Source organism: Scyliorhinus torazame, chromosome 1 (genome assembly GCF_047496885.1).
Source record: "Scyliorhinus torazame isolate Kashiwa2021f chromosome 1, sScyTor2.1, whole genome shotgun sequence".
NCBI lineage: Eukaryota > Metazoa > Chordata > Chondrichthyes > Carcharhiniformes > Scyliorhinidae > Scyliorhinus > Scyliorhinus torazame.
Genome location: NC_092707.1, coordinates 268,984,287 through 269,008,239, shown reverse-complemented (window position 1 = coordinate 269,008,239; position 23,953 = coordinate 268,984,287). Strand labels below are relative to the sequence as shown.

Genomic DNA, 23,953 nt, shown 5'->3' with positions numbered 1-23,953 from the left:
CAGATCCCATGACCTGCTTACCTAAACCTGAACACAATGTCTCAAATGATCTACTCTTCGGGGAATCTCCAGCAATCATAACAAAATTCCATTAGGCCTCTCTTTGTAAACAAATACAAGGTTGGAATGAATGATGTTCTCACTTTTACAACATCTTAATTGCAAATTACTGCACTAGATATATATAATACAATCCATATAACAATTTCCTATATTCATCACAACATTCCAGAGAGCTCAGGCAAGCTTTTTATTCAGCCTGCCGCAGCCTTCAACTGCCCCTGTGGCTGTCTCAGATCTGGATCCTGGGGTAGCGGCTCCAACTTTATCCTACACCCGTGCTCCCAGAACAAAGATCCTGCCATTTGGATGTGGTGGCGAGCCAGGCGATTTTCTGACTTTGTGAAGTCACCTTAGGAGTGAGAATCCAGGCTGATGGATCAAAAACAGTGGGCAGGATTTTCTGGCATGTCCTGTGGGTGGGCTTCATGGCAATGGAACAGAGCAGCCATGTAAACGCCGCAGAACTTGACGGGAGCAGAAGGGCCGTCAGCGGCCAATGATGAGTCGCCTCCGCTGAGGGTAAACATGCCGTGGGGTTGGGTTGGGTTCAGGGGGTGCAAAACCCGGCCATTATCTTTTAGTAATTTTCCTTAGGAAGTTTGTGATAGGACTGTGCATACAAAAATGCCAACAATTTGCAAGTTGTAAGACTGTGAGGGAAAACTATTAAACCACAGGAGTGATAATGCTGACCAATAGCTATCTTTTATGTTAAAGCAAACTTTGATTTAAACACATAATCAATCACATTAGCAACAACGTAATAGATTTCCAATTAACAGTTAAAACAGTTCTTGAATAAAAGGAAAAAAGACTGAAACGCACAATCTACATCTGTCACTCGATGGGCTGAATGGCCTAAACCTGCAACAATTTTCTAAGTGTGGAGGCTGCTGCGCTGCGGTACTACAGGACCCTCGCTGGCCAGGAGACTCTCTTACTCTTCCCAGTTGCCATTGGAAGGATTTGCAGGTTGATAATCAACCTGTTTGGCCATGCAATGAGTACACCTTCTGTGACCATCTATTCCTGGAGTGGGACTAGAAACCAGAGCTTCTGGATCTGTGGTCGAGATATTGCCCACTGTGGCAAAAGACCTCTCTCTGACTCAATTGTGTTTGGTTCCCCGCTAGCGTGATTTTCCATTTGACGGCGCCCGGGGGTTTCCCGACGGTGTGGGGCTGCCCCACAATGGGAAACCGCATTGACCGCCCGGCGTAATGGAGTATCCCGCCGGCGGGTCGGGGCAGAACTGTGGTGTGGTGGGGCGGGGCGAGAATCCAATCCCACATTTCGGCCTCACCCCGCCGGCGGGATTCTCCATCCCGCCGGGCGGTCGGCAAAACGGAGCATCCCGCTGGCGGAGAATCCTGCCCAATGTTTTAGATGGGCTAATGTGGGTAACAGATGTTTCACACAGGGTGTAGTTGGGATCTGGAATGCACTGCCTGGGAGCGTGGTGCAGGTAGGTTCAATTGAGACATTCCAAGAGGGCACGAGATGATTATCTGAATGGAAGCAATAGAAAAACCAGGGGGTTGTCACTAAGTCAGAATGTTCATTTGGAGAGCCATGGGCCGAATGGCCCCCTTCAGCGCCGTAACGCCCCTGTGATTATCCAGTTGCGGGGTACATCTCTCAGGTGAGTTGCAACTTTATTTTTAAAGAAATTATTTGCTGCCCGGCAACCAAAGTCCAGCGCGATGAACGTCGGACCTGTTTCTGTAACAAACTCGGTGCAATGTAACAATCCAGCCAGGCTGGCGCTGGTAGGCTGGGGGGCGCGCGCGGGGCCCTCTGGGACCTGTAGCCTTCCCCGCGGCCGGACTACAAAGACCGGCAGGCATTGCGCACAGTGCTCTCCCATCAGCTGGCGGAGTGTGTGTGAGTCCTCGCTCCGCTGCTGCTTTGACTCTGGTAACGGGGTGCTGCGGGCAGATTAAAGAGGCTCAGATCCCTCCCTGTGCCAAAGCCGAAGGACGGAGGAGGAGGTTTTGGGAGGCCTGTGGTTGGAGCGGGGGAAACAGGCTTTTAACATCTGCAAAGCTTGGGAGGAGAGGGCATCAGCAATACATTGCATGTTGAGTTGAATATAGAAGGGGGGGAGAAACACAGCAGCAACAGAGAACATGGACAATTCCGGTAAAGAGAAAGAAGCTATGCAACTGATGGCAGATGCAGAGAAGAAGGTGAAATCATCGCATTCCTTCCTCGGAGGCTTATTCGGGTAAGAGCATTGGGCTGTGTTGGAGGGCAGCCCTTTTTGGCTTTAAAAAAAAATTGCCTCTATCAAATAATGTTTGCAGTCTACTAAAAAAAAAATAGTTACAAAAATATTGTACAAAATTGTTATTCAGAATTTCTTTCGCTCTCGGGTGTATTCTGCAGAATTCATTGAAAATACTGCAGTGTTTGCTGGCTGCCATCTTTCCATCTTGGTTAGGGGGGGGGGGGGAGGGTAGGGGTTGGAGTAATTGCAAACGCTTGTTTTTTTTCTCTGTTTGGGAATAAAGGGGTTTGGGGAGGATTTGTGATATTAGTCTTCATCTGCAGTGCAAGTATTGAGGCTGGCATGGGAGTGGTAAAGGCATGTGGCAACAATCTCCATGCAGTTGGATATCTATTCTATTTTCCTTTTTTTGGGGGGGGTGGGAGGGTTGAGGATTTTAATTCTGGTCTTAAAATTGCAGCAAAGGCAGCGCTGCAGAGTATCAAAGCGACGTATGCATCAGGGGTGGCAGTTCAAGGTTAGCGGAGCTGTCCAGTTTCTGGTGCTGAGCATTATTAGCGGGGGGTGGGCGGCCTCAAATGCACAAGATTCGACTATTGCCACTTCGTACGGCCCTTAATTTGAGATTGAGACTGCATGTGGCAGCAACGCCTATCAGCAGTAGCCGCACACATATTTTAAATTGGTGCCTGAAATATTCCCAAGTGGTTGTCGGCTTTCAGAAAATTCATATTTTTGTAAGGGCCACGAAGAATCCAGCACGAGTTTTAAGGGTACAAAGTAATAACATTTATTTACTATAACATATACAGCAGCAACTTCCCTTGCTGCACACTCCTTCCTGCTGCTTCCAAACTGGCCAGCTTTATTTATACATGGAGTTTACTAATGGTTTCTCTGCCCCCCTCATTGGGGAAGCTCATACTCTCACAGGATTGTGGGATTGTCATTAGTCCCCAGCCAATGGTAAGCAGGCAGGTTATAACATCCCTCCTTCCTAAAGTCCAAGGAATCCACTGAAGACCTTGGCGAAGGAGGGCGTCGGACTCGTTTTGCCGCAGGCCGGACACCATTTGCACGCGGCGTTGGATCAGGCGGCGTGTAACGAGACGGAGACCGGTGCTTCCATGATGAACGGCGCAACGGTTGTACATCCACGGCCCGTGGACCCGAGGATTCCCCATCTGATGCGTCCTGTGTCTCCATCTCGGAGTCAGAGTCTGCTGCCTCCGTCATGTCAGCGTCTCTATCTCCATTCGGTTCTGTAACGACCTGCGCAGGCTTCGAATGAGGCACCAGTGGAAGATTGTGAGGACTACCTTCCCTTGTCTCTGGTCTCTGCGGCTGTAGAAATGAGCTCTGGGGGCGGGGAATCTTTGAGGGGATAGTCTTCTGGACCGAACGTGGTCTACATGTTTGCGCTGGAGACGACCCTGGGCTTGCACTGGTAAGATATAGGGCCCGTTTGGCGAAAGATTACGCCAGGAACCCACTGGGCACCACCAGCAAAATTCCGAACGAACACTGGGTCACCGGGCGCAAACTGCCGAATCGGCCGATGTCGAGAAAATCCCTGTCCCTGCCGTTCTTGTGTGCGGCGCACTTTTGCGCCAATGTCTGGGGAAACCATACTAAGGCGGGTGCGAAGTCTCCGGCCCATTAGGAGTTCTGCGGGAGCTACCCCAGTCACCGCATGGGAGGTGGTCCTATACGTAAACAAAAAGCGAGCCAGTCTCGTGTCCATTGATCCGGAAGACTGCTTCTTTAGGCCTCTTTTGAATGTCTGCACTGCCGCGCTCTGCCAACCCATTTGAAGCCGGGTGGTATGGGGCAGTGCGGATATGGCGTATGCCGTTCACCTTCGTGAACCTCGCAAACTCCTCACTTGTGAATGGAGTGCCGTTATCCGTGACCAACACCTCGGGGAGGCCATGCGTACTAAAGGACAAACTCATCTTTTCAATTGTTGCGCAGGACGTTGTCCCCTGCATCTTATGCACCTCTAGCCATTTAGACTGGGCGTCAATTAATAGAAGGAACATGGATCCTTGAAAAGGGCCTGCAAAATCTGCATGCAAGCGTGCCCAAGGCCGCCCTGGCCATTCCCAGTGATGTAGGGGCGCGGCCGGCGGAAGCTTCTGATGCTCCTGGCAAATGGAGCAGTTTTGGGCCACCTTCTCAATGTCGGTGTCGAGGCCTGGCCACCAGACATAACTCCGGGCCAACATTTTAATTTTGGTCACACCTGGATGCCCATTGTGCAAGTCTGTTAGTATCAGCTCCTGGCCTTTTTCCGGGACAATCCCACGTGTCCCCCACAAAAGGATGCCGTCTTCCACCCTGAATTCTGACAGTTTGGAGGAAAATGCCCACAACTTGCCTGGGAGCTGTCTATGCTGCCCACCATACAGGACTATGTGCCAAACCTTTGACAGGATTGGCTCCGTTTGGGTCCACTCTCGGATCTGTGATGCCGTGACAGACAAGGTGTCCATAAAATTTAGGGTTGCAACCACCTCACCGGTCGTGGGGGTCGACATGGGGCCGGTCGATAAAGGCAATCGGCTCAGTGCATCGGCATTTGCTATCTGCGTTCCTGGTTTGTGCTCCAGACAATACTCGTATGCAGCAAGCAACAAAGCCCAGTGCTGGATCCGTGCGGAAGCAATGGGCGGTATTGGCTTATCCTCTCTGAAGAGTCCCAGCAGGGGCTTATGATCAGTCACGATAGTGAAATGGCGGCCATACACGTACTGTTGGAAGCGTTTCACCGCATAAACCACTGCCAGACACTCCTTCTCGATCTGTGCGTACTTTTTCTCTGCTGCAGTCAATGTGCGGGAGGCGAAAGCTATCGGTCGCTCGGCTCAGTTCTCCATCTTGTGGGACAGGACGGCCCCAATACCATACGGGGATGCATCACATGTGACGAGCAAAGGCTTTCCAGGATCATAGTGGGTTAGTAACCCAGACGATGACAATTGTTGCTTTACCCGCCGGAAAGCGGTTTCTTGCGGCTGATTCCAAACCCAGGTGTGATTTTTCTTTAGCAGAAGGTGCAATGGGGCCAGCGTAGTTGCCAGATTGGGGAGGAACTTCCCGTAATAGTTTACGAGACCGAGAAAAGAACAAAGATGCGAAGTGTCAGTCGGGGCGGGGGCCTGTTAAATCGCACGCACCTTCTCTGCGACGGGGTGCAACCTTCGCGGTCCACCCGATTACCTAGGTAGACTACTTCCTTAGCCTGAAATACGCACTTTGTGTGACGTAAACGGACTCCAGCCTCTGAAAAGTGTCTAAGGACAGCCTCCAGATTTTCCAAATGTTCCTGCTCCGACGTCCCTGTAATCAAAACGTCATCTAAGTAGACAGCAACACATGGTAAACCTCTCAAAATGCCCTCCATAACATGTTGAAAAATTGCGCAGGTAGAGGATACTCCAAAGGGCAACCGTGTATATTCATACAGGCCCCGGTGTGTATTAATCGTTACATATGGTCGGGAGGCAGGGTCCAGCTCCAACTGCAGGTAGGCGTGACTCATATCTAATTTTGTGAACGAGAGTCCACCTGCAAGCTTCGCGTAGAGATCCTCTATGCGAGGCATTGGATATCGGTCGAGTCGGGAAGCCGTATTCACTAAGTTTATAGTCGCCACACAAGCGAACTGTGGCATCTGGCTTCATTACAGGTACAATTGGTGCTGCCCAGTCAGCAAAACGGATGGGCCTGATAATACCCAAACTCTCCAAACGAGTGAGCTCCCCTTCTACCTTCTCGAGCAAGGCGTAAGGCACCGGGCGCACCCGGAAATAGTGCGGCGTGGCTCCTGGTTTGACTTGGATACGGGCTACGGCCCCTTTTATTTTCCCTAAACCAGGCTGGAATATATCTGGGTATTGTCCTAGCACCTCAGTCAACCCTCCAGAAACTGTTTGGAGGATGTGCTGCCATTGCAACCGCAAATGGCGCAACCAGTCCCGACCCAACAGGCTGGGCCCATGGCCGTGCACCACGATAAGTGGGAAACGCCCCTCCTGGCGTCCTTAAACAACAGGGGTCATTGTAGTTCCTGCAATGTCCAGTGGTTCCCCCGTGTAGGTGGCCAACCAGGCCTGTGAGTCGGTTAATGTAAGGGTCTGTATACCCTGCTTGATGCTGTCGAATGTCCTCTGGGCGATCACAGAGACCGCTGCGCCGGTGTCCAACTCCATCTCAAGCGGGTGACCATTGACCCGAACTGTCACCTTAATGGGGGCCACACGGGGAGCTGCCACACAATGCAGCTGCAGGCAGTCGTCCTCCGTCTCCACGTCCTCAGGAGTAGTCGCCGCAGTTTCATCCACATGGAAGGTACGACCCCTGGGCTGGTCCCAGTTTTGGTCGGAACGACGGCGCCCATTGGCGCCCCCAGGACCGGCGTCCGCGGCGGGGTCGGCGCCTACAAGTCTGACACGGACATGGCTCCTCATCCATTGGTTCTGGAGAAGGCTCCCTTCGGGGAGGAATGTCCGACGGCCACTGCCGTCAGTCCGGACGTCGCCTCGCAGGAGTGCGGGGGGACGTTTTCGGACGGAAGGGGTTGCGCCCCAAGGCATGCACTTCCATTCCCTGTAGCTCCTGCACTCCTCGTTCTGCGCTCTCTCGGGACAATACTATTTGAATGGCCTGTTGAAAAGTCAATGTTGGCTCAGCTAACAACTTTCTCTGGGTGGCCGCATTGTTAATACCGCAAACCAAACGGTCGCGTAACATTTCTGACAAGGTCTCACCATAGTCACAGTACTCCGCAATCCTGCGTAGCCTGGGGCAGGTATGCTGCTCAAAAGGTGTTTATTTTTAGTGTCTATAATTAATTTAACTGAAAATACATGACATTAACATTTTTGAGGCTTGATATTTTTTTTTTTTGGGGGGGTTGCTAGGGGAAGTGGTGCCACACAATAAATAGTATCACCAAAGTCATTGATAATGATACTATTGAAAATGTGCGAGATGTCATACTTGGAGCCTATTCATGCATTCAAGACAAATTAGCTAAAAATCCAAATTTCTCGCTCCCTCAGATCTAGATGGCCAACCCCATACCCTGAAACTTTGCCCCTCTCCTTTAGGGCTCTTTGTCCATCTACCCTGTCCATCCTTCTCCGAGTGAGATCACCTCTCATTCCTCTGCACCCCATAGCCCATTCAGCTCAATCTCTTCTCATAGGGCAACTGTCTCAGCCCAGGAATCAATCCAGTGAACCTTCCTTGCACCTACTCTAAGGCAATCCTTGGGCGTGTTGAACCTGTACAGAGAAAACTGATCCAGGAATGGCCAAGCTTCTGGTTTCTGTGTTCCGTTGAGATGCATATTGAGGAGTCTTGCGGTTACATATACAGTTCAAATCGACGTTTACATTAAGTTGCATCTATCTTAAACTCTCTGCTAACAAATCTTGATGTTCTAATTTAGGATCCTTCCCTCCCATGTGGCAATAATGGAATTTCCAAGCTCATGTAATTCAAACAGGACAAACCGATGATAAACCACGAAGTGTAAATACAACTGAGTTTGTGAGCTGCAGTTTAAACAGCCCTGCCCCTAACCTGTACTATGCACCCAGAGCCCTGCAGTGCCAGTAATATGCCATAAAATGGGATTTAAAATGCCTCTTCTGGTGTAGACTTAAAGTGCAGTTTATTAGTGCATCAGATCCCATTCCTGACGTTGTTTGGGTTTTGTTCTTTGGTCAATATGTGGGTAACAAAATGGAAAGTATTGGAGAAATGGCAGACGAGAAGCAAAGACCAGTCTGCAGATCATGCATTGAGTGAGACATCGATGTTGAATGTTGAGGTGTGTCTGGGAGCTCATCCAGACAACTGTAACTGTGAATGCAATGAGATCCATTGCAACTGTCTTCATCAAGTAATATGCGGGATTGGGAGGAGGTGCATTATGTGGTAGGAGCGCTGGGCAACACTCCTGGAGCTGAGTTTGTCCCAGCTGAATCACATCTCCTATGCTGATTGAGGTGGTACTGGAGAGATCTGGGGAGAAGGCTCATTACAGGAAGGGAAGTAGGATAAATAAAATAAGTATTTCACAGTTGGTTATATCTTTAATGTTTTATTTCATAATAGTGGAAACACAAGAGTGGAAGAGGCATGTGAGATGTTTGCCAGAGCTGCAAACATGTTCAAGATGGCTAAAAACTGGAGTGGTGAGTTACCTATTTAAATCTGGGTTACAGTCTACAGGGTGAATGCCATCGCAATGTTGCTGCTGTTACAATGCTAACGGTAAAGGTGATAGTTACATGTAACTCATCCCACACACTTCTTGTGGCCTGAGAATGGTATCCTGGTAATTCAATGTGGCTGAACTGCATGGCTCCATAACCTATAGGTGAAATTATTATTAACAATATTGTTATATTTAAAATCAGTCCTTACATTAATGACTGATGTGTGCATGTGCTTACCTGCATTCTGGTTTTGAGATTTCCCTATACTTCCTGTCGATGGAGATCACTGGGGAAATCGTCATGTGAACTGAACCTTGCTTCCATTAATACAAATCCTCAGCATGTAGTGACGCTGCAATTCTGACGCAAGATTTGATAACGTGGAATTAAAATTCAGCCAAAGTTGGCTGTCAAAGGACATGTTTGCCTCACTGATTTCAGTGCAGCCGTCCGATGGATGTGGAGGGGTTGCCTTCTTCCAGATCTGCTGGACTGGCAAATGCAATAGACTGCCTGTGGCTTATGCTACTGTACCACTGGCTTCCTGTGAAACTGAGTCATGCTGCAGTCAAGCATGTGTGACTATGTTCAGTCTCTGCAGATCCAGAATGTTGGTCCTGGTGATGCTTGTTAGTAGCAGTGATCAGAATGTCACTGTCAGTGGGTTTCAGGGTTTTCTTTGTTTCATCAGTTGCTTATTTTTGTAATTAATATTGATTTTAGTGCATGAAGAAAGGGAGTTTTAAATCATTCCTTCTCCAGTATCTGCAATACGCCCCACCTACAGGTCACCAACCATTTGCAAATTAAATTTAACATTAATCAATCATGCACTATCTTGTAGATAGATGGAGATTAAATTGTAAAAAAACCACTGATCTACTTCGGGTTTAAGCAAAAATAAATCTTCCATTGGAAGGATGTAAAAACAGTAAAAAAAATGGATGAAAGGAGATTAGAGGATTAACTGTGACGTTTGGAGGTAATCACACACCAATGAACTGCTGAAGCTTCTCATGAATTTCGAAGGCAATTCCCTTTTTAACTTGCAGCGTTTAATTGTTCACATATGGCTTGCCTTTTACATTTTAGCTAATTGAACTTCGAGGTGTTTTGACCAGATGTAGAGCAGGTTTAAACATCATTGTGTCCCAAACCCTTTAAGCTGTTCTTGGGAATGAATATAAAGTAGCTTCAGTGTGCAGATATTAAACAGATATATTAAAAGATAGAGCTTAAATTTAAAAAAACACGGTTGGGATTTTATGTCAAAACAGGATTCAAAATAAAATCGTCCATCAACAGGTGTGATATGGAACTTGACTTGAAGTACAAAACTAGTGAGGGGAGGGGACCAATACTGGGTGAGGTGTTTTTGAGAGGAAGTGGATGGGGGGATTGTGGGAAGGGTTCGATGGTAACAATGGGATGAGGTGGGCCAAGCCCAGTGGACAGGGCCCGGAGTTATGATGTTATGATGATGATGGCGGAAAGGAGTGGCGGGGGAGGTGAGAGACCCCCGGTTAGGATAGTGACATGGAATGTGAGGGGTTTGTTGGAGGGAGGTTTTCAGTGTCATCTCAGGGGTAGGGCTTGAGAACTTGGAACCAGGGCCCCCAGAAGCCATTTTTGGGGTGTCGGACTGGCTCAGGCGGCAGGCGGGTGCTGTTGGGGTGGAGGTCAGCTTCTCCATACTGTGACACGGCTTGGCGGGGGGAACTTCTTGAATTTCTTTGACTCTCGGGAAGATTAAGTCTCAGCTGAAGGGGATGAAGGAAGGGTTTCACAATTCATGGGGGCTGTTTGAACACACTCCAGTTAACATCAAGTTTACCGGTGAACCGGAGTTGCAGTAACAGTTCGGTGTTTCGAGATTTGAGTTGCGTATTAGTTTTTCTGACTAAATCCTTACTAAACTATCTAACTAGCTTCAGTAGTCACTCTGGTACCATGTTGTATTACCTTTGGTGGTAATAGACTGTGTTCTTTGTCCTTTCTTCTCTAATGTCCGTTGTGTTGATGACAAAGAATCCACCAATCATTAGATTGAAACAAAACTAATTTATTGCATAACAATTAATTAAATGAAGTTCGCACACTCTACTGAGTTATAGTTAATAATAAAGTAATATTGAATCTGTCTAGCAGTAATCAATAATCTAAATAGTCACTAATAATATTCTAATTTTACCTCGTGGTAGCTCTATCTAACCTAATCTCCTTCTAGTGCTGTTCCCAGGTTTTCTCCTTCACTAACACTACCCAGCATTCCCTGAGGTCTGATATATATATTATACTGAGAAGTGATGGTTCCCTCTTGTGTTTGAATTACACAGAGTTGTAATAACTAACCCTTCACTAACTTGACTATATACATATCATTACAGGGTGGAGGTCAGCTTCTCCATCCTGTGACACGGCTTGGCGGGGAGGACCTACTTGAATTATTTTGACTCTCAGCTGGAGGGGATGAAGGAAGGGTTTCACAATTCATGGGGGCTGTTTACTTTGCACTTCCAAGAATTGGTTGCCATTGAACATGGGGAGGGGGGTGGGAGCGTCGGCGATAGTTGTCTTTGGTTACACTGTTTACGGATTGATTGTTAATTTGTGTTTTTTACCTGGAATGTACGGGTGGATGTTTTGGTCTGTATATTAAGCGGGGTGGGGTTTGTGCGTGGGGGAGTGTTACTGTATTTGTTATTGTTTGTTTTATCTTTGGTTGTTTATTGATTAAAATGTTGAAATGAGGAGAATAAAAAGACTTAAAGAAAAAAGAAGCACGGTAGCACAAGTGGATAGCACTGTGCCTTCACAGCGCCAGGGTCCCAGGTTCAATTCCCTGCTGGGTCACTGTCTGTGTGGAGTCTGCACATTCTCCCGTGTCTGCGTGGGTTTCCTCCGGGTGCTCCGGTTTCCACCCACAGGCCAAAGACATGTAGGTAAGGTGGATTGGCCATGATAAATTGTCCTTAGTGACCAAAAAGGTTAGGAGGGGTTATTGGGTTACGGGGATAGGGTGCAAGTGAGGGCTTAAGTGGGTCAGTGCAGACTCGATGGGCCGAATGGCCTCCTTCTGCACTGTATATTCTAAAACTACTGGTTGGACTGTGACACCCATTTGCAAAATCCAATGTTAAGCTTTAGCAATGGTCCCCTGAAAATAATTGCCACTGCATTTCTAATTTCTTACCGTCATACCTTTCTGTATGTGCACCAATTGGCATTATGTTTGTAGCTGTACACATGTAATTGATAATTCCATTTGTCGATTGAAACAAAACGTGCAATTCATTTGATTGTATTATGACATTTTTCTACAAAAAAATTCCAACCAATGTTTCAGGCCTATGACCTTTCAGCAGAAATGTTGATGAGAGGTCATCGACCTGAAACGTTAAAAACACTGTCAGGTTCAGCATAGCAGAGTGACTTTGTTGTTTTGGCGCTTGCACGGACGAGTGTGCATGTGCAGACAGCTATCAGCAGCCATCTTGCATTGGCAAGAGACAAAAGTATAAATCTGAATGGCTTCCTTTCTCCCATTTGGAATGATCTGGGTTCATAAAGGGCAGGTCGTGCCTAACTAATTTAGTGGAATTTTTTGAGGACATTAACAGTGCGGTAGATAACGGGGAGCCAATGGATGTGGTATATTTGGATTTCCAGAAAGCCTTTGACAAGGTGCCACACAAAAGGTTGTTGCATAAGATAAAGATGCATGGCATTAAGGGGAAAGTAGTAGCATGGATAGAGGATTGGTTAATTAATAGAAAGCAAAGAGTGGGTTCTTAATGGGTGTTTCTCTGGTTGGCAATCAGTAGCTAGTGGTGTCCCTCAGGGATCAGTGTTGGGCCCACAACTGTTCACAATTTACATAGATGATTTGGAGTTGGGGACCAAGGGCAACGTGTCCAAGTTTGCATACGACACTAAGATAAGTGGTAAAGCAAAAAGTGCAGAGGATACTGGAAGTCTGCAGAGGGATTTGGATAGGCTAAGTGAATGGGCTAGGGTCTGGCAGATGGAATACAATGTTGACAAATGTGAGGTTATCCATTTTGGTAGGAATAACAGCAAAAGGGATTATTATTTAAATGATAAAATATTAAAACATGCTGCTGTGCAGAGAGACCTGGGTGTGCTAGTGCATGAGTCGCAAAAAGTTGGTTTTCAGGTGCAACAGGTGGTTAAGAAGGCAAATGAAATTTTGTCCTTCATTGCTAGAGGGATGGAGTTTAAGACTAGGGAGGTTCTGCTGCAATTGTACAAGGTGTTAGTGAGGCCACACCTGGAGTATTGTGTTCAGTTTTGGTCTCCTTACTTGAGAAAGGACGTACTGGCACTGGAGGGTGTGCAGAGGAGATTCACTAGGTTAATCCCAGAGCTGAAGGGGTTGGATTACGAGGAGAGGTTGAGTAGACTGGGACTGTACTCGTTGGAATTTAGAAGGATGAGGGGGGATCTTATAGAAACATATAAGATTATGAAGGGAATAGATAGGATAGATGCGGGCAGGTTGTTTCCACTGGCGCGTGAAAGCAGAACTAGGGGGCATAGCCTCAAAATAAGGGGTAGTAGATTTAGGACTGAGTTTAGGAGGAACTTCTTCACCCAAAGGGTTGTGAATCTATGGGATTCCTTGCCCAGTGAAGCAGTAGAGGCTCATTCATTAAATGTTTTTAAGATAAAGATAGATAGTTTTTTGAAGAATAAAGGGATTAAGGGTTATGGTGTTCGGGCTGGAAAGTGGAGCTGAGTCCACAAAAGATCAGCCATGATCTCATTGAATGGTGGAGCAGGCTCGAGGGGCCAGATGGCCTACTCCTGCTCCTAGTTCTTATGTTCTTATTAGATGCTTCCTCTGGACAAACTGCCTCTTGATATCTTCCGACATCTCTACCAAGATGCGTTATGTGGGTAGGAAATGACACATGCTGAGCAGGATTCCGGCAGCGACCTTGCTGTCCAGAAAATGGATGGATGGCTTCTTTCTCTAATGCAAGCACAGAACAAGCCCTGCCGGAACTGGTTTGGATTTTATCTGAAGTTAGGTTTCTCATGTTGCAATTTATTTCCAACAGTGCAACGAGATTTCTGGCAGGATCAACAACTCCCACTTGCGAAACGCACGGCTGTTCGGATGAGATTTCTCAGCTTTAAAGAAAGTGTCCCTCAGCTTTTTGGTTTATTTTTCCAACACAAACTGCTGTTTTATTTAAACACTGACTTTAGATTCTGAAGCACCCACTAGCAATAATCGCAATGCTGAACATTATTTAATCAGCTTCCTTGGCATTTAACCAATAGATTATGTAATGGAATAGTTCACTTGATCATTGCTTTTCTTTATAGGGGCCCTAGTAGATTCTGCTCCATATTCTTTGTAAATTTCGCACCAATAATAAAACTATCCAGATTGATGCCAACGGTATGAGTTTTTTTGAATTCTGTTCTTGTCAGTCATCAAAATGAATTAACAGCACAGGGAGGTAGGTAATCTTTGTACAGCAGATTGTCTTCAGTTACAGTAAAGTACCCTGCAGTTGTTGCAAGTAGAAGTCCCTGCAGAAGTACATTAGAAAATTCAGGGATGAAAATAGTCAATTTGGGGCACCAATATTCATTTCAATACTTTGACATTCAATTCTGTTCTTGAATGTCTGTTCTTACACTAAGACCGGACGATGTAGGAGCAGAAGCAGGCTATTCGGTCCATCAAGTCTACCCTGCCATTCAATGAGATTGTGACTGATCTGATATGATAATCCTCAACACCACTTTCCTGCCTTATCCCCATAACCCTTGATTCCCTCACTGATAAAAATCTGTCTATCTCAGTCTTGAACATACTTAACAACCCAGCCTCTACAGCTCTCTGTGGTAAAGGATTCCACAGATTCACTACCCTCTCAGAGAAGAAATTCCTGCTCACCTCTGTCTCACCTCTGGGCGACCCCTTATTCTGAGATTATGTCCTCTGGTCCTAGACTCTCCCACAAAGGGAAACAACCTCTCAGCATCTACCCTGTCAAGCCCTCTGAGAATCCTATATATCTGAATAAGGTCACCTCTCATTCTTCTAAACTCCAATGAGTACAGGCCCAACCTACTTAACCTCTTCTCATTAGAAAATCCCACCATACCCGGGACCAATCCAGTGAACCTTCTCTTAACTGCCTCCAATGCCAGTATTTCTTTCCTTTGAAAAAGAGACCAAAGTTGTTCACCGTATTCCAGGTGTGCTCTAACTAGTGCCTTGTATCATTTTAGCAAGACTTCCCTATTTTTATACCCCATTCCCTTTGAAATCTCGGCGTGCTCCGGAGGTTCCCAGCATCACAGATGTCAGTCTTCAGCCAATACGATTCACTCCACATGATATCAAGAAACTGCTGAAGGCACTGGATGCTGCAAAGGCTATGGGCCCTGACAATATTCCGACAATAATACTGAAGACTTGTGCTCCAGAACTTGCCGCACCCCTAGCCAGCTGTTCCAGTACAGCTACAACACTGGCATCTACCCGGCAATATGGAAAATTGCGCAGGAATGTCCTGTGCACAAGAAACAGGACAAATCCAACCCAAACAATTACAACCCTATCAGTCTACTCTCCATCATCAGCAAAATGATGGAAAGAGTCATCAACAGTGCTTTTAAGTGGCACTTACTCAGCAATAACCTGCTCATGGGTGCTCAGTTTGGGTTCCCCCAGTATCACTCAGCTCCTGACCTCATTACAGCCTTGGTTCAAACATGGACAAAAGAGCTGATTGACAGAGGTGAGGGTGACTGCTCTTGACATCAAAGCAGCATATCCCGAAAGACGTGCTGTTACGTGATTTGGACATTCTGAATTCTCCCTCAGTGTATCCGAACAGGCACCGTAGTGTGGTGCCTATGGGATTTTCACAGTAACCTCATTGCAGTGTTAATATAAGCCTACTTGTGACCGTAATAAAGATTGTTTTTTATTATTTGTCCGTGTATGGCATCAAGGAGCCCGAGCAAAACTGGAATCAATGGGTTTTGGGGGGAAAACTCTCTGCTGGTTAGAGTCCTACCTGGCACAAAGGAATGTGGTAGTGGTGTTTGGAGGTCAAGCATCCCATCTCTAGGACATCAGTGTAGGAGTTCCTCAGGAAAGTGTTCTCGGCCCAACCAGCTTCAGCTGCTTCATCAATGACCTCCCTTCCATCATAAGGTCAGAAGTGTGGATGTTTGCGGATGACTGCACAATGTTCAGCACCATTCGCGACTCCACAGATAATGAAACAGTCCATGCCTAAATGCAACAAGACCTGGACAACATCTAGGCTTGGGTTGACAAAAGGCACGTTACATTCGTGCCACATAAGTGCCAGGCAATGACCTTTCCTACAAAAGAGGATCTAACCATCGTCCCTTGACATTCAATGGCATTAACCTCGCTGAATTTCCCACAATCAACGTCCTGGGGGTTGCCATTGATCAGAAACTGAACTGGACTAGCCACATTAATACTGTGGCTACCAGAATAGGTCAAAGATCAGGAGCCCTACGTGAGTAACTCGCGTCCTGACCCCTAAAGCCTGTCCACCATCTACAAGGCACAAGTCAGGAGTGTAATGGAATACTCTCCACTTACCTGGATGAGTGCAGCTCCAACAACACTCAAGAAGCTCAACACCATCCAGAACAAAGCAGTCCGCTTGATTGCTTCCCCTTCCACAAACATTCGATCCCTCCACCACCAACGGACAGTGGCAGCCGTGTGTACCATCTACAAGATGCACTGCAGGAACTTGCCAAGGTTCCTTAGGCAGCACTTTCCAAACCCACGACCACCACCATCTCGAAGGACAAGAGCAGCAGATTCTGGGAATCCCATCACCTCCTAGGTTCCCCACCAAGTCACTACCCACTCCAACTAGGAAATTTATCACTGTTTCTTCACTGTCGCTGGATCAAAATCCTGAAACTCCCTCCCTAATAGCATTGTGGGTGTACCTACACCACATGGACTGCAGCGGTTCAAAAAGGCAACTAATCACCACCTTCTGAAGGGCAACTAGGGATGGGCAATAAATGCTGGCCTCACCAGCGACACCTACATCCTGTAGGTGAATTAAGAAAAATAAAGGCCAACATTCCATTTGCCTTTCCTATTACCTGCTGAACTTGCATGCTAGCTTTTTGTGATTTATGCCAGAGGACTCCCAAATCCCTCTGTGCTGCAGTTTTCTGCACTCTTTTTCAATTAAAAAGTATTCAGCTCCGTTATTCACCCTACCAAAGTGCATAACTTCACATTTTTGTATATTCCATCTGCCAAGTTTTTGGCCACTCACTTAACCTGTCTATATCCCTCTGTAGACTTTTTGTGACTTCCTCTCCGCTTGCCTTCCCATCTATTTTTGCGTCAACTGCAAAGTTGGCAATAGTGCACTCCCTTTCCTTGTCCAAGTCACTAATATATATTTTGTAAATAATTGTGGCCCCCGTACTAATCCCTGTGGCAATCCACTAGTTCCAGGTTGTCATCCTGAAAATGAAACCTCTTTTCCCAACTCTCTCTCTTTTATCCGTTTGTTAATCTTCTACCCATACTAATATACTACCTGCAACACCATGGGCTCTTATCAAGTAGCCTTTTATGTTGTACCATATTGTATGCTTTTTGGAAATCCAAAAACATAGCATCTACTGGTTTTCCCTTTTATCTATCCTGTTCATTATCACCTCAAAGAATTCTAGTAAATTTGTCAGGCATGATTTTCCCTTCATGGGGCGGCATGGTAGCACAGTGGTTAGCACAGTTGCTTCACAACACCAAGGACCCGGGTTCGATTCCTGGCTTAGGTCACTGTCTGTGCGGAATCTGCACATTCTCCCACAGTAACTTCATTGCAGTGTTAATGTAAGCCTACTTGTGACAATAATAAAGATTATTAGATTATTATTATTACGCCATGCTGATTCTGCTTGATTATATTATGTATTTCTAAATGCTCTGCTATTACATCCGTTTATAATGTACCTCTAACATTTTCCCAATGACAGTTGTCAAGCTAACTGGCATAAAGCTACATGTTTTATGTCTCCCTCCCTTTTTGAATAAGGGTGTTACATTGTCAGTTTTCCAATCCTCTGACACTTTTCCAGAATGTAAGGATTCTTGGAAGATTATTACCAGTGCATCCACTCTCTGTAGTTACTTACTTTAATATCCAAGGGTGCCATCCGTCAGTTCAGGCAACCTATTGGCCTTTAGTCCTGCATTATTGTATTTTGTTCCCCCCCACCCCTCCACCCACCCACCCCATACCTAGCATACTATTTGAATCATTTGGGACTAATTGAATATTAGGGTTTTTCCTAATATATCTTTTCATTTGTGCCCTCTTGGATTCACAATAAGACCATAAAACATAGGAGCAGAATTAGGCCACTCAGCCCATTGGGTCTGCTCCGTCATTCAATCATGGCTGATATTTTTCTCATCCCCATCCTCCTGCCTTCGCCCATAACCCCTGGTCCCCTTATTAATCAAAAACCTATGTATCTCTGTCTTAAAGACACTCAGTGATTTGGACTCCACCACCTTCTGCGGCAAAGATTTCCACAGATTCACTACCCTCTGGCTGAAGAAATTCCTCCTCATCTCTGTTTATAGGATCGCCCCTTTAGTCTGAGACTGTCTCGTCTGATTCTAGTTTTTCCTACAAGTGGAAATATCCTCTCCTTGTCCACTTTATCCAGGCCTCCCAGTATCTGGTAAGTTTCAATAAGATCCCCCTTCATCCTTCTAAACTCCAACGCGTACAGTCCCAGAGTCCTCATACAACAAGCTCTTCATTCCATGGATCATGCTTGTGAACCGCCTCTGGACCCTTTCGAAGGCCAGCACATCGTTCCTTGGATACGGGGCTCAAAACTGCTCACAGTACACCAAATGGGGTCTGACCAGAGCCCTGTACAGCCTCAGAAGTTCATCCATGCTCTTGTATTCTAGCCCTCTCTACATGAATGGTAACATTGCATTTGCCTTCCTAACTGCCAACTGAGCCTGCACGCTAACCTTAAGAGAATCTTGAACAAGGACTCCCAAGTCCCTTTGTGCTTCTGATTTCCTAAGCATTTCCCCATTGAGAAAATAGTCTATGCCATCATTCCTCCTTCCAAAGTGCATAACTTCACAATTTTTGACATTGTATTCCATCTAACACTTCTTTGCCCACTCTCCTAGTCTGTCCAAGTCCTTCTGAAGTCCCCCTGCTTCCTCAATACTACCTGACCCTCTACAGATCTTTGTATCATTTGCAAATGTAGCACCAGTGCCTTCAGTTCCTCCTTCCAGATCATTAATGTATATTGTGAAAAGTTGTAGTCCTAGCACTGACCCCTGAGACGCATCACAAGTCACCGGCTGCCATCCTGAAAAAGACCCCTTTATCCCCACTCTCTGCCTTCTGCCAGTCAGCCAATCCTCTATTTCCTGCCAGGATCTTGCCCTTAACACCATGGGCTCTTAACGTATTTAACAGTCTCCTATGCGGCACCTTGTCAAAGGCCTTCTGGAAATCGAAATAAATCACGTCCTCTGGTTCTCCTTTGTCTAACTTCCTTGTTACTTCCTCAAAGAATTCTAACAGATTTGTCAGACATAACCTCCCCATGATACTTCCAAGTACTCCGCGATCTCATCTTTAAGAATGGACTCTACAATCTTACCAATGACCGAAGTCAGGCTACCCGGCCTATAATTCCTGTCTTCTATCTTCCACCCTTCTTAAACAGGGATGTTACATTAGCCATTTTCCTGTCCTCTGGGACCCTCCCTACCTCTAGTGATTCCTGAAAATTCATCACCAATGCTTCCACAATCTCCTCGGCTATCTCTTTTAGAACCCTGGGGTGTACTCCATCTTGTCCAGGTGGTTTGTCCACCTTCAGAACTTTCAATTTCCCCAGAACCTTCTCCTTAGTGATGGCCACTACACTCCGTGTGCCCCCGGATTCTCCTGGAGCTCTGGCATCCCACTGGTGTCTTCCACTGTGAAGATTGATACAAAGTAACTATTCAGTCCCTCTGCCATTTCTTTGTTTCCTATTATTACTTCTCCAACCACATTTTCCAGTGGTCCAATGTCTATTTTTGCCTCTCTCTTACCTTTTATATATTGAAAAAACTCCTCCTATCATCTTTTATATTACTAGCTAGCTTGCACTCATATTTCATTTTCTCCCCCTTTATTGCTTTTTTAGTTGTCCTCTGCTCGCTTTGAAAAGCTTCCCAATCCTCTGGCTTCGCCACTTTGTATGCGTTCTTTTTTTTGTTGCTTTTATGCTGTCCTTGACTTCGCTCGTCAGCCATGAATGCCTTCGCCTTCCCTTAGCATGTTTCCTACTCTTTGGGATGAATTTCTGCCGTGCCTCCCGAATAACCCACAAAATCCCCTGTCATTGCTGTTCCATTGTCTTGCCTGCTAGGCTCCTTTTCCAATCAACTCTGGTCTGCTCCTCCCTTATGTCTTTGTAGTTACAATTCCGTTACATCTGACTTCAGCTTCTCCCTCTCAAACTGCAGGGTAAATTCTTCATATTGAGGTCACTGCTCCCTCAGGGTTCCTTCACCTTAAGTTCCCTAATCAAGTCTGCCTCATTACACATCACCAAATCCAGAATTGCCTGTTCCCTAGTAGGCTCTGTCACAAGCTTCTCCAAAAAAAATCTCAGACATTCCACACATTCCTTTTCTTGGGATCCACTACCAACCTGATTTTCCCAGTCTACCTGCATATTGAAGTCCCCCATGGTTATTGTAATATTGCCTTTTTTACATGCCTTTTCTATCTCCTGATTTATTTTCTGTCCCACATCCTGACTACTGCTCGGGGGGCCTGTACATAACTCCCATCAGGGTCTTTTTACCCCTTGCGATTCCTCAACTCTACCCACACAGATTCTATGCCTTCTGATCCAATATCATTCCTTGCTATCGATTTAACTCGATTCCTTACTAACAATGCAACCCCGCCCCCTTTGCCCATCTGCCTGTCCTTTCAATATGTCCTTTCAATAGCACACACATCCATGTAATTTAGATCTCGGCTCTGACCTCCTTGCCACGTCTCTGTGATGTCCACAACATCATACTGGCCAATTTCAATCTGCGCAACAAGCTCATTTACCTTGTTCCATATAGTGCGCACATTTAAGTACACCACCCTCAATCCTGCATTGACCACCTCCCTTCTCACACTTGCCACTCTTTTTACTCTGCCTGAGGGTGATGTTGTTCTCTTATTTTTGTTCTCTAGTTCACCTTCAATTATTACACCTTCTGAGCTAACACTCTGGTTCCCACCCATTTGGCATACTCGGAAGTGACTCCCAGCCAAGATACTGCTGCCCCCTCCAGTTTCGATGCAAACCGTCCTTGTACAGGTCCCACCTGCTCCAGAAGAAATCTGAAACCCTCCGCTCCTACACCACCAGTTTAGCCACGTGTTTAGCAGCACTATCCTCTTATTTCTAGCCTCACTGGCACATGGCACAGGGAGTAATTTTTAGCTTGCTGTCCAACTCCCTGAACTCCTTCTGCCTATGTCGTTAGTACCTATGTGTACTACAACCTCTGGCTGTTCACCCTCCCCCTTCAGGATGTCCTGTATTTGTTCAGAGGCACCCTTGACCCTGGCACCAGGGAGGCAACATACAGAAGCACCTATATGTGTCCCTTACTATAGAGTCCCCTATAACTATCGCTCTCCTGCATTTTGCCCTCCCCTGCTGAGCAACAGAGCCAGTTGTGGTGCCACTGTTCTGGCTGCTGTTGGTTTCTCCTGATAGGCTATCCCCCCCCCAAAATTGTATCCAAAACGTTACACCTGTTAGAAAGGGGAACTGCCACAGGAGATTCCTGCACAGACTGCCTGCCCTTTCTAGCAGTCCCCCCATCTGTGCCTGCACCTTGGGTGTGACCATGTTTCTATAACTCCTATCTATGACTTTTTCACCATATCTATATGCTCGTTAATATTTGATATACCTTTCAGAACCCCTCACCACTTCCTCTTAGTTATTTTTTTTCTAAGCAACACTTTTAATATTCTCTATTATTTTCTCTTTGGCTGTACCCTTTCCACTTCATAAGAGTTTTACTGTTCTTTATTAACCTTTCCAGTGTTTATGCCAATGTGTATCTCACCATGGAATTTAAATTCAATCATAAATCTTGAATTGAAAAGTTGGTCTAATGGTGACCATGAAACTATTGTTGATTGCTGTAAAAGCCCATCTGGTTGACTTCCGGTGGCGACTATGAAGGAGTAAGTCGCACATTTGGTGGCTCCTGCTCTGGTTGGACTTTTGGACCTTTCCCCCCAGATGTTTCTTTGGTTTTAAATGGTGAATTCGAAGGCTGAGGCAATTGGGCACCATTTCCACGTATCGGTGTACGGAGAAAAGAACCAGAAGTGCATGAAAAGGCAGAAATGAAAAGATAGGCACGAGCTGTGCTGAAGCTGCAGCAGGCGACAGCATGGCCGAGGACCGGACCTCTGGTGTGTCGGCCCAGTGATCAACGGAGCAGTTGATGCAGGTCATCCAGGACGGCTTTGCCAAGCAGAAACGGGACTGCCTGGACCCGATTAAAGAGTCGATTGATCGGTTGGAGCACCGATTGGACGCCCAGGATCGGGCGATCCAGAAGGTTGAGCAGGCGTTGGCTGAGCAGGAGGAGCATCAAACAGCGGTGGAGCTGGAGGTGGGGATGCTGCGGGACCAGCAGAAAAGGCTTCCCGTAAAAGCCTCCTCGAACAGGCGCAGGAATGTGGCGACTAGGGGCTTTTCACCGTAACTTCATTGAAGCCTACTCGTGACAATACGCGATATTATTATTATTATGGAGAAGGTCTAGGACCTAGAGAATCGGTCCCGCCGGCAGAACTTAAGAATTGTCGGGCTCACGGAGGGGGCTGAGAGAGCTGATGCTGGGGCATACGTAGCGGGTATGTTCGAAAAGCTGCTGGGGGAGGGGGCATTCTCCCGACCCTTGGAGGTGGACAGGGCGTATAGGGTGCTTGCGCGGAAGCCGCGAGCAGGGGACCCTCCGAGGGCAGTGGTGGTGAGATTCCACAGGTTCCTGGACAAGGATTGTATCCTTCGGTGGGCCAAGCGAACGCAGAGCTGTAAATGGGACAACAGTGTCCTGTGGGTGTACCAGGACCTGAGTGTGGAGGTGGCGAGGAAGAGGGCAGGTTTCAACCAAGTTAAGTCAATCTTCTTCAAGAAACAGGTGAAGTTTGGATTGCTGTATCCGGCTCGTCTTTGGGTCACATCTGAGGACCAGCATCATTATTTTGAGTCGGCCGAAGATGCGCTGGACTTTGCTAAAAGAAAAGGACTGATGGGGGGCTGAGAACTCTCGAACTTTGAGGCAACCTGTTAGCCTACATTGGGCCCTTTGTTCTGTTTTAAATTGGTTTTGTCTCCTCTTATTTTGTTTCTGTTTAAGAGGGGGGGGGGAAAAAAAATTATTTCTCATTTTCGGGTTCTCTTTTCGGTGGATGTTGGCAATGTCCTTTTCATTGATGTGCACTTTTGTGGGATGGAGACGTGCTTGTCTGAGTTTCGGTGGGTGGTGTTTTTTCTTGCTCCTGGGTGTTTGTGTGGGGATTGTTAGATGAGGGAATTTGTTTGTACGAGTGGGGGGGCGGGGGGAGCGAGGGAACAATAGGTGTGAGACTTTTTGGCACTGGGGACGGGGGCCACCAAGCTAGCTGGGTGAGCTAGCTCACAGAAGCGCAGTGGGGAGTGTGCATATGTTTAGTTTACTCGATGGGTTAGGGTCTAGGTTACCCCCTAGAGTAGTGTTGCTAGGGGGTGAGGGGGGGGGGGGGAGTGGTTCTGCTGACGAGGAAGGGACTTCGGTGGAGGGACAGTGAGGAGGTTGGGGGCGAGGTCCGCCGGGGGCCGGGCCGGAGGAGGAGGAGTGCAGCACGGGCTGGAGGCAGGCCCAAGAAAGGGGATGGCTCATCGACGGATGGGGGGGCGGTGGCGGGGCGGGGGGGGGGGCACTTTTTCTCCCCGAACTAGGCTGATCACCTGGAATGTTTGAGGGTTAAATGAGCCGGTTAAGAGGGCACGTGTGGACTTCCGGTTGCGGCTATGCCTAGGTAGGTTGCACGTCCGGCAACTCCCGCCGAGAATGGACTTTTGGCGCTCTCTAGAGGAGCCCCCAACGGCAATTGTTCGACGACTTCCAGTGTGTGAAGGTGACAGCAAGGTGTCTCCCCCCCCACCCCCCCCCCCCCCCCCCCCCCCCCCCCCCCCCCCCGGCAGTATCATGGATTGGACCAGGAGTGGGGCGGTGAAAAAAGTGATCTTGGAGCAGCAAAAAGTGAGAGGGAGAAAAAGCAAGATGGCGGCGGGTGGAGAC

The 23,953-nt window shown here is 47.0% G+C and overlaps 1 protein-coding gene across 1 annotated transcript in view; it reads left to right on the top strand.

Moving 5' to 3' along the window:
• Positions 1-1,911: 1,911 nt before the first annotated feature.
• The window catches only part of LOC140421302 (beta-soluble NSF attachment protein), a 78,573-nt gene continuing 56,531 nt past the window's right edge, over positions 1,912-23,953 (top strand). The window contains exons 1-2 of the mRNA XM_072505930.1: positions 1,912-2,290; positions 8,423-8,502. Coding sequence (XP_072362031.1) covers positions 2,193-2,290; positions 8,423-8,502 — 178 coding nt within the window. The 5' untranslated portion in view covers positions 1,912-2,192. The remainder of the gene's footprint in view (positions 2,291-8,422; positions 8,503-23,953) is intronic.